The sequence below is a fragment of the Alexandromys fortis genome, unplaced genomic scaffold (genome assembly GCF_014885135.2).
Source record: "Alexandromys fortis isolate MF-2015 unplaced genomic scaffold, M_Fortis_MF-2015_v1.1 scaffold_185, whole genome shotgun sequence".
In the NCBI taxonomy this organism is placed as follows: Eukaryota; Metazoa; Chordata; class Mammalia; order Rodentia; family Cricetidae; genus Alexandromys; species Alexandromys fortis.
Window position 1 is genome coordinate 1198973 of NW_026068094.1, and position 10902 is coordinate 1209874.

The window sequence follows — 10902 nt, forward strand, 5'->3', positions numbered from 1 at the left end:
CCAGCTCGGCTCTGATGTTAATGTCAGTCATGTGTTTCCTTCCCAGACTGGCTTGTGGAATGGCGTCCCTACACTTGAGGCATGTTCACTAATGTGTTAATGTACTCGGCTACCATTTGCTTTCGTTGTCATCCTTTGTGGAATGTGTGCTTTCCGTCTGATCTTGGGAAATGAGATTTAGAGATCCTAAGATTCTCTTATGCTGAGACGATGGCTCTGTGACCCCGAGGAAGGACCTGAGTTTGAATCCCCAGAACCCACATAGAGCCATGTTTGGTAGCTGTGCCTGCAATACCAGTGTTCTTTCAGTAGGGGGAGGTGGAGAGCAGAGGACCTTTGGTTGTGGAATGGCTAGTCTGTGAATTCAGCGCAAACAGCCAGGGATCTTGTCTCCAGCCAGTTGGGGCCAATACTAAGGCCTTTCTCTGACTGTTGTTCCCTGCTCTGTGGTTTGCTAACCTCCACACGCATATGAACACATCCCCCCACCATCCTGTATGCTTCATTCATACGTACACTCAGACCTCCACACTCATGAACACACCCCCACCATCCTGTATGCTTCATTCATACGTACACTCAGACCTCCACACTCATGAACACACCCCCACCATCCTGTATGCTTCATTCATACGTACACTCAGAAAGCTAAGGGGAAAAGATTTTCTTTAGGAGACAAATGCTTCTTCTGGTTAAGACCTTTCTCATCAGTTGCGTTTTCATAGAAGAGCTAGTGAGAGTCTGTGGGGCCCGGTGTGACACACAGCACACACAGACGCACATGTGTGCGTCTGTGTGGTGTGGTTGTGTGCTTTAGAAGTTAGGTAGTAGAACTTGAAACAGACGTGCAAGTTTGTGTGTGCAGGTGTGTCCTAGTCCCCTCGGATTGCTGGTGTAGGTAGCAGAACCACTTTCTCTCTGTGTGAGGCCGACACCTGTGTCTAACTCAGTCGCTCTCTGCCCTGGCTTCAGAGACAGGGTCTGTCCTCAGGTGTGGAGCTCACTGGTGCTCTAAGGTGTCAGTCAGAGACCCCCCCAGCTCCACTTCTCCTGTCAATACCGTGATCCCTGCTGCCGCTGCCTACAAACATGGCGTCCACCTTCATGTGGGTGCGATTAGATTCACAGCGGATGCTTCCCTGACTTAGCCATTTCTCCAGCCCACTAGAATTTTTAATGAAATAATTTATTTTTCAGAGAATCTTGTGGGCTGTAAAAACAGTTTGTAAAAAAAGCACCAACTGAGAAGGTTAGATTATAAAATCACCCTTGCTCCCAAGTGGGTCTTTGTCTGCAGAATTAACCTCTTTTTTTCCAGACTTCATCTGTCAGCTTCAGGGCTGATCAGATGAGAATCCCTCGTTAGGGCTGGTGTGTGCTTTGTGGCTCTGATGTAAAGTGGAAGCCTAGGAGCCCACATTAGAAACAATGCGGACTTCCAAGATGGCGGATCACGTAGAGCTCAGTGCGGGGGGGGGGGGGGGGGTGTCCTGCTGTCATTCCAGAGCTTGGGAGGTGGAGGCAGGGGGATCAACCTGTGCAGTGAGTTTGAGACCTGCCCTAGGCAGCCCTCTCAACCCATCATATACTAGAACATGAACCTATAACGAGACCGTGTAGCACAGGCCATATATGACTGTTGCTGGCCACTTGCCCATGAAGCTGTCTGGATAACTCAGGCTCCGCTGTGCCACAGAAACACATCAGTCTTCTGGGATTTGCCCAAACTAGCCTCACATCTCTTGCTTATGGACAGAAGTACTTTTATAATGTATGTATGGGGAAGAGGAAGACCAGAGAGCTCTGTATACCAAAGTAAGTCAGACAGACCCAGCATTCCAGGAGACTGAGTCATGAGATAGTGGTGAGCAGAGCCCAAAGAGAGGCTTACTCTACAGATGTCACACAGTGACCTGGTACATGTGTTGATGAACTAAGACTGTACACATCTGATAACAACACTCAGTCTTTATTGTGGAGAAATGGGCAAGTAACTTTCTGGAGAGGGGACTTTTCTTCTCTGTCTGTAGGAACCCAAGGATACAGTCATCAGGGAACTGCCCCCATTCTCAGTCTCCAGTGTATTCCCCTGCCAGCTGGCTCTCTGAATATCTCTCTCTGTTTTGTTCTGGTTGTTTCTGAGGCTTTCTGAGTCCACTTATTGGTATGAAGTTTTTTTTTTTTTTACTGTTATAAAAATTATGGATTTTTACAGTGCAGCGATAGTATTTCTCTTTGTGTGTGTTTATGGAAGTGGAAGAGTGTGAGCGTGTATGTACGAGGGAGGGAGTATGTGTGTGGTACTGTGTATGAGTGTCTGTGTGTGTATTGCTTGTGTCTGCCTGCACAGAAGTCTTAGAAGGAGGCAGCTCCGAGCACCCTGGACCAGGTTGTGGGTTTCAGATGCTGCCGTCCATTGAAAGAAGCAGGGCTCCTTGGAGAAAGAGTGGCTCCTGGCCAGAGATCAGAGGATAAGGAGCTGGAGGATCGCATGTCTAGTAGCTACTGGACACCTGTATAACATCTGGGGCATCAGCACAAATGACCGGAGTTTTGCGTGTGAAGTCCCAGAGGATGCATGCATGCACGTAGACTTGTTTCTGTCCTACACGTGTGGAGGAAGTGAGGGAAGGAATCTCACCGAAACAATGAGTGAAATGAACTCGTGTGAAATCAGTACAAATAGACCCAGACATAGGAAATGCTGGAGGTGGGGAGAAAAAAGGGAACGTTTATTTATTTTTTATTTTAATTTATTAAAAAAAACCTATATTTTTCTCATTTTACATGCCAAATCCAGTTTCCACTCCCTTCTCTCCTCCTGCTCCCTCCATCTGCCCCTCACCCCTCCCTCTTCTCCCCACCCCTCCCCCATCCACTTAGAGAGGGTAAGGCTTCCCATGGGGAGTCAACAAAGTCCAGCACATTGCTTGGAGGCAGAACCAAGACCCTCCCCCACTATATCTAGGCTGTGCAAGGTATCCCTCCAAAGAGAATGGGTTCCAAAAAGCCAGAACAAGCAGTAGGGGTAAATCCTGGTCTCACTGCCAGTGACCCCACAGTCTGCCCCGGGCATATAACTGTCACCCATGTTCAGAGGGCCTAATTTGGTCCTATGATGGTCCCCGGCTGTCAGGCCAGAGTCAGTGAGGTCACGCTAACAAGCTCAGGTCAGCTGTTGCAGTGGGTGTCCCTGTCATATGACCCCTTTGCTCAAATTCTCACTCCTCCCACTCCTCAGCCCAATGCTCCACTGTGGTTCTCTACCTCTGCTTCCATCAGTTGCTGGATGAAGGTTCTATGGTGACTTTTAAGATAGTCTTCAGTCTGACTACAGGGCAGAGCCAGTTCGGGCACCCTCTCCTCTATTGCTTAGGGTCTTAGCTGGGGTCATCCTTGTGGATTCCTGGGAACTTCACTAGTGCCATATTTTGCTAGCCCCATAATGACTCCTTCAATCAAGGTATCTCTTTCCTTGCTCTCCCTCTTTGTCCTTCCCCCATTTTGACCATCCTGTTCTCTCTAGTTCTCTTCCCTGCCTCCCCTCTCCCCCCCCCCTTCCCGCTGCTCCCAATTTTCTAAGGAGGTCTTGTCTATTTCACCTTCCCAGGGGATCTATGTATGTTTCTCGTAGGGTTCTCCTTGTTACTTAGCTTCCTGGGGTTGGAACATTTATTTTTGAGACAGAGTTTCTCTGCAGCCCTGGTTGTCCTAGAACTTGCTCAGATTCAGAGATCTGTCTCAAGAGTGCTGGGGCTAAAGGTGTGCACCGCCACCACTGCCCCGTCCAAGCCTGGCCTTGCTAAAGTGCAGACAGAGCTTTTTTCTTTTCATATTAGCTCATCATTTCTCGAAACAGTTTTCATTTCGCAGCCTCCCATTTCCCTAGGAGAAATGTACCATTATACTATGTTTTCTTTCTTTTTTCCACCCTTATGGTCTTTGACAACCATTTTCATGGTACGGAGGAGAGAGGGAAATTTCAATAATAATTTTCTGTCTGGCCCTTTGCAGTTTCACACCAGCAGTTTTGGGTGTTAGCGCAGTTTTTGAGTCTGGCTGAAGAAGTGTCTCTAAACTGGGTTGTGGTGACTTGTGTTCACATGACGTGTTCCGAGTGTTCACTTGGCAGATCTCGGCTGCCATGTCTCCTGGGATTCTGAAATGTGACTAGCCTCCTTAGATGCATGCGTGAACATTATTTGCTGGTGAGATCCTCCTCCTCCTCCGCTTCCTTGTTGAAGAAATGTCATTTCCTATTGTAGTTACCACAGTCTGGGAAAATGGACACTGAGTTTTTGTTAACTTGCAAAGAATAATTATTTTCAGAGTTGTGGTGCTCTGATTGCTGCTGTAGTAATACCTGCATGGACCAGGTTGCCTGTTGCCAGCACCTTTTATTTTCCCAGGAAGATAGATATTTTATGGCTTGTTTGCTCTTTAAGATGTCACAGGTCCAGGGAGTTTTATGGTGGAGTGACTTGCTCTGGTGTTGAGCACTGAAGTAACTGGCTTGTTTCATTAGCCTCTCTTCTATATTAGCAAGTTCACCATTCGATTTTGTTGTCTTTGAATATAAATCTCGGTAAGGAGACACACTGGAAAGAAGAGAGGCTTTTTTGAGTTCTGCAGATTTGATTTTGGTTACACAGAGTCATTAAAATATGTGCATAAAAACATCGTAGAAGGTGGAATTTATCAGTATGTTTTCTGTTTCAGACACGGAATCGATTTGAGGGAACCAGGTCAGAAGTGGAAGAACTTATGAATAAAATCAGGCAAAATCCCAAGGACCACAAGCGAGCAAGCCAGTTCACAGCGGAAGGCTACCTGTATGTCCAGGAGAAAAGTAAGACGTGTGCAAAACAGGCTGATTGGGTTGGTTTAAGTCCGTGGTGCAGACTGTGCTCTGTGCCTTCAGGAGAGCTTCCCGTGAGCGCAGCCAACACAGTGAGAAGATTTGAGCAGAACGATCAAAACCAAACCAAGGCACTGCATCTGTGGGGTACACATGCAAGCTCTCTTGACACTGAGATGTTTTACTGTGTAACTGAAGTGGCCTTAAATTCCCTGCATAGTCCAGGCTGGCTTCAACCCAAAGTGCGAAAATTTCAGACTTCTATTCCTCTTCCTCTTCTGACCAGCGGTTTCTGTAGCACATGCATTGTGTTCTGTACTGTTGGTGGTAACTGGAGAGGAGTTAAGGCAGGTAGGAGGATGTGTGCAGGCCCTATGCTGCTCTAAGACTGGAGAGGCCAGAGAATCAAATCCCCACTGACACCTGGCAAGTTTATTTGAGTCCTTACAGTACTGTGATAATTGGGAAATTACCCCCGTACTTTTTTTTCGCCCTCTGTGGTCTTGAAGGCATATTTAAATATAAAAACATGATTTTTTTTTTAATATATGGATGGGTGTGCTGAGTGTGAACCATATGAACAGGAGACTAAAGAGGTCAGAAGAGGGTGCTGAGTCCCCTGGATCTGGAGTTTTGGGTGGTTGTGAACCAAACCCAGGTCCTCCGCAAGAGCAGCAAGTGCTCTTAGCTGCGGAGCCATCTCTCCAGCCCCTTTGCCCACATTTCTGCCTTGGCTTCAGCGTGCCTTGGCTTCAGCCACGCTGCCGTGCTGTTTAGGGGTTTGTTTCTGAGAGAGCTAAGGCTGCAAGCACAGCTCCAGGAGTGACCCTGACACCAGCCCATTTCTGTTCTTTCCTCTTCTCAGTCCTGAGCAGTTCCGGCCAGTGCTGTGACCGCTCCTGCCGAGATCTTCCTGCCTCCACATCTCTACATCCTCTCCCACCGCCTCATGACCCTACCACTCATATAAGTCAGCGGGGGCATCTTGTTCTTTCAGTTTATTCTGAGATAGGTTGTTTTCTACAAAGTTGTTAGGAAAGGGTTAGAGAGACGGCTCAGCGGTAAAGAGCACTTGCTCTTCCTGAGGACCATGGTGCAACGCCAGCTCCCATGCTTTGTGGCTTACAACTCTTCAAGGGAAATCTGATGTCGCTGGTTCTCCACTCACATATACCAATGCACATGATTAAAAATCTTAAAAGATATTTAGAGGACTGTAGATGGATATAGGAATATTGCTACATAGCAGTATTTGACCTATAGTCATTTTATGTTGTCTGTTTTGTGTGTCCTATTACAAAGGACTTGAGGGCTGGTACTTTAGCCAAGTGGTTTACTTGGCTCATGATTTTGGTGGTTGAGAAGGGTCCCCTGGCTGCACCACAATGGAGCAAAGTGGAAAAGCAAGCAGATTGCTGCACGTGTAAGGGATGCTTTGCTTTAAAATAAAGATTCTGGAGAGATGGCGTAGTTTGTAAAGTTCCTGCACCATAAGCCCGAGGATTTGAGTTAAGATCCCAGCACCCATCTAAAAAAGCTGGGTGTAGCCATGAGTGTCTAACCCTGGTACTGTACGGGGGTAGAGAAGATAGAGATGCTCCTCGGAGCTCACTGGCGGCCCAGTCCAGGCATTGGCGAGCTCTGGGTCTTCAGAAGAGACGGTGGACGTGATAGTGGAAGATACTTGGCCTCATGCATCCATGGACGTGGACGTGCTCAGGCCCACACATATGCGTATGCACCACACACACTTGCCTCGAGAACTAACCTGAGAGCTCTGTGAATGCCATGTGGGGGTGGCGCCCATCACCCGGTCAGGACTGATGGTTGAGCAGTGACCAGTCATTGCACAGTTGCTGTGTCAGGCTCCGTCTAGAGGAGTTTCTAGCTGGGAAATTAAAGAAACAAAATCTCATCCAGTGTTCTGGGTTGAAGTCTTCAACTGATCAGACGTATTGAATGTTTCACTTCTCACCCTTAGCTTTGCTCAGGGTGCTTCACAGTTTCCTTTCCTTGGTTGAGTGTGGCCAGCTTCGCTGACGTTCACATTGGCCGGCTGGGGAGGAGAGGATTCAGGGAGTGGTCGTGCCACCTGCGCCCTGAATCGAAGCTGGAGGCGCCAGGATGCTGTGTTTCCTCCATCTAACCTGGAATGCCCCGCAACTCTTGGGTTTTCCAGCACTCTGGAAGTTTATCACTTCCGAGGGTGATAGTTATCGCGTGAGTGTGGGTGAGGCCACGAGGCCACGCAGCGGAACATGTGTGGAGGAGCTGGCTCTCCCTTTCCGCTGGGGAATCACCCCGGTGTCATACCATGTGATGTTAGCTCATAGTTATCTACTGAAAATGTCTTAAACTCAGGTCTCACAGTGTCCTGAGGGGCTTCCTGTCTCTTGTAGTCCCTCCTTCGGTTAGCCCCTGCATTTTTGTGCTCTGCTTGGCTGAACTGTGCAGTAATGTGCTCCCCTGGAGCATGTCTGCCTCCTCACGAGGAAAAACATAAAGATCTGTGCTTTGTTGAAGGGCCGGCTCCATTTGGGTCCAGTTGGGTCAAACACTATTGCATGTATCGGAAAACAGCCAAGAAATTCAACATGATCCCGTTTGAACACCGATCTGGGGGGAAACTGGTAAGTCCTTGATGTTAGTTTTGTATTTTTATGAGAGTTACTTGTAGGGCCTGCCATTGTAATAATTTGATATTGACTATTGAGAAATTTGGTTTTAGGATTAAAATCTTTGTTTTGTTTCTAAATCACAGGCCTGCACCTTTACAGTTAGATTATAAAACAGAGCAGTAGAGTTCTTATGTCAGTGTTTCAGAAGAGAAGGGTGATTACTGCATTCAGTTTTGTGGCTCAATTACGTAGGACTTATTTTTGTAGGAGATCTGGCCCGTTCACATAATGTGTATTCAGAGTCTGCAAAAACTGGAAGGTGTAGTGATCTCTAATGAATTCCTTCTCGTTAGGTAGGCACACAGAGTTCTCATGTGGTTATTCCCTGTTTAACCTAGCTGCTCAATTCTAAGAGATGACTGGTAGAGCCCAGCCTGATAGTAAGACATTAAGATCTGGCTGTGCAAGGTAGGTGACCTTCCTGTGATGCTCAGAGCAAGCCCTGGCCCGCTAGCAGCGAGTGTGATTGGCCACACACTCTAAGAAAGCATTCTGTGCAGAGTGAAGGGGTTAGCCTTGGCTCCTGCAGGGCTGCACCAGTGCACAGAGATTTGAGCATTGTGCTTGTTTGCAGGGGGATGGAGAGGTGTTCTTTTTGAAAGAATGCACCAAAAGATACACCGACTCCATCGACAGAAGGTTTTGCTTCGACATTGAAGCTGCTGACAGGTAAGTGGAATTAGTTAGATATGATATTAAAATTCTTTTGACAGTATTTTTTTAAAAAACAAGTTGAAGGAGTGATTCCTGTGAACTAGAAAAATGTTACCTTTTTATGTTTCCAGGTCACCTTCATTGTAAACTGTTGTTGGTCACTATAGTTGTAGGGCCAGAGCTTCATCTTGGCCGAGGACTGGAATCTTCCTAACCTGTCCTGAAGGAGACACATTGAACATTTCTTTGTTGATGCCCTTCTGATTGGCAGCAGAAGGAGAACAGTGAAAGAGAGTGTGAATGGAGTGTGAAGTCAGAAGACAGTCTTGTCATAGCAGTACAGAAAGTGGATTTCTTCATGTGTGCATGTGTGTGTGTGTGCGCGCACGCGTGCGTGTGCAGTTCCAGTGTGCGTTCTCATTGTGGAGTAGGGCATCTAGGCTTTTGTTGTAGTCGAAGACTTTTCTTACCAAGTCACTTCCAAGCATTCAGCTTTACAAGCGTCTTTGACAGGGAGGCAGAAATAACGTTCTATTCTAACGTTCTAATGTTCGTGTCCTACGTGCACTCAGCACTGTGGGTGGCGAGTCCATGCCACCCTGCGTGGCTGTAGTAGTTTGTACACAAATCTGTTTGATGCCTGTGTAATACAAGTTTTCCAAAGGAGAGTAGTAAGGACAAACTTAATTGTCGCTGCTTTCGTCTTTGTGATCTAGCTGAGAATGTGGAGTTTGTATAGAGGAAAAGACCCATGAGTGAATTCACTTAAGACCACTCACATAAAAACGTCCCCTTCGGCACCGGACAAATTTGGCAGTACCGTGACAGGGACATATAAAGGAAGGTTTTGCTGAGATTGTAACAGAGAGTATTGCTTGAAAATGTGCTAAAATTTAAGTCACTTACAGACTGCTTAGTAACCTGTAAGACTTTTGTGTGTTCTCAAGAAGACCATGTGTCCACAGCTGCCCTTGACCCGGTCCTTTCTGGTTCCCAGGTATTTTATCTCATCAGTCCTCACCCTCTCCCAGGTGAAACTGTGAGCTGCTGAGTGGGAGAACTGAGGTCTGAACCTGGACTTTCCCCCGGGAAGGCCAGTCTCCTATCTGCCATGTTTCAGGCCCCAGAAGACCGATGTGCAGTCAGGCTGCTCTTACGTAATCAATACAGACAAATCGGAAGTCTAGTTTGCTAGGTGGTGCTTTGGGAGCTTCTGTGCACTGTGAGTACGGTTTGTGTGGTACTTGCCGAAGCTCCTGGTTTTGGAGACATTGATGATGCCGAATGAAGTTTGCTGACCACAGTCTTTACGTGACTGTGGTAAACTGTAACCTTTTTTTCTGCTGCTCAGAACGACAGATGAGAGATTATCACTGAGTCATTTTTATATAGAGATAAGATCTTGTGAGGTGGTCGAGGCTAGTCCACAATCCCTCTTTCTCAGTCTCTCCAGTGTTGGGATAACAGGCTTATACTCCATGCCTGGCTAGGATAATAACTTTAAAATAGATGAAGAATTGGAATTTACAGGAAACCTGCCCTGGTGGTTTGTTAATTTTTATAAGACTGCCCCCTTTTGAAATACAGTTGAATTAACACATGAAAGCTGCACGGAAGAGAGTGTTCTAACTGACGACGTGTCCCGTTCCTTGACTGCTGGTCTCTGCTGGGTTCACATCAGTACCTCCCTTCTTCCTTTCCTCTCCTCCCCCTTTTTTCCTCCCTTCATGTAACCCCATTGGACTTTGACCTACCATTTTCTCTTGCCTCTACTTCCTAAGAGCTTGGATTCCAGGCATGTGCACCTGTGCCAGTTATGACCCCGGTCTTTACCAACTCCAGCCATTGTTCCCATCCTCCCGAACTCTGGTTGTCCCTCCCTGCGTTAGTCAGGGTTCTCTAGGATCTGTTGGAATGACTTTCAGGGTGCACTCCCAGCTAATCCAACAGTGGCTTCTGTGAATGGAAAGTCTTAGAATGTAGTAGCTGCTCAGCCCACAAGGCTGGGTGTCTCCGCTGCCCTTCAGTGTGCGCTGGAACCCTGAAGAAGTCGACTCTGGTGCCAGTGAAGAAATGGATGTGTTAGCAAGGCAAAATCTGCCCTTTTCTGTGTCCTTATATAGACTTCCAAAAGAAGGTGTGGCCCAGATTAAAGGTGTGCCATCCCGCCTCCAGATCTGGATCAGATGTGTGTCTTTCTGTCCCAAAGGACTGGACTAGAAGTGGATTCACCCACTTTCAAATCAAGTAAAAAAATCTGACAGGTGTGCCCTCTATTTCTGGATTGTAGTTCATTCTAGATTATAGCACGAGTTCTAACAGGTCTTAATAATAAAAGCCTAGAGTCAGATATAGGGTAAAATGCTGAGAGATCAGAGAGATGAAGGAGCCAGACCACAGCCATCTTGTTGCATTAGGAGCGGCAGGGCTGCGTCCCTGGCACCCAGCCGCCCGCACGGCTAGCTTATGCCCCGAAATAATTACACGGAAACTGTATTCTTTCAAACACTGCCTGGCCCGGCTAGTCCAGCTTCTTATTGGCTAGCTCTTACATATTGTTCTAACCCATTTCTAATATTCTGTGTAGCCCACGAGCTGGCTTACCAGGGAGGATCTTAACCTGCATCTGTCTGGAGCTGGAGAATCATGGCGACTCCTTTACTAAGCTTTTTCCCAGCATTCTCTTCTGTCTACTCCGTCTACCTAATTTTC

At 47.1% G+C, this 10902-nt stretch overlaps 1 protein-coding gene across 1 annotated transcript in view; it reads left to right on the forward strand.

The window, feature by feature from the left end:
- The window catches only part of Arhgap10 (Rho GTPase activating protein 10), a 157771-nt gene that overhangs the window by 19613 nt on the left and 127256 nt on the right, over nucleotides 1-10902 (forward strand). The window contains exons 6-8 of the mRNA XM_050123185.1: nucleotides 4720-4849; nucleotides 7382-7488; nucleotides 8111-8205. Coding sequence (XP_049979142.1) covers nucleotides 4720-4849; nucleotides 7382-7488; nucleotides 8111-8205 — 332 coding nt within the window. The remainder of the gene's footprint in view (nucleotides 1-4719; nucleotides 4850-7381; nucleotides 7489-8110; nucleotides 8206-10902) is intronic.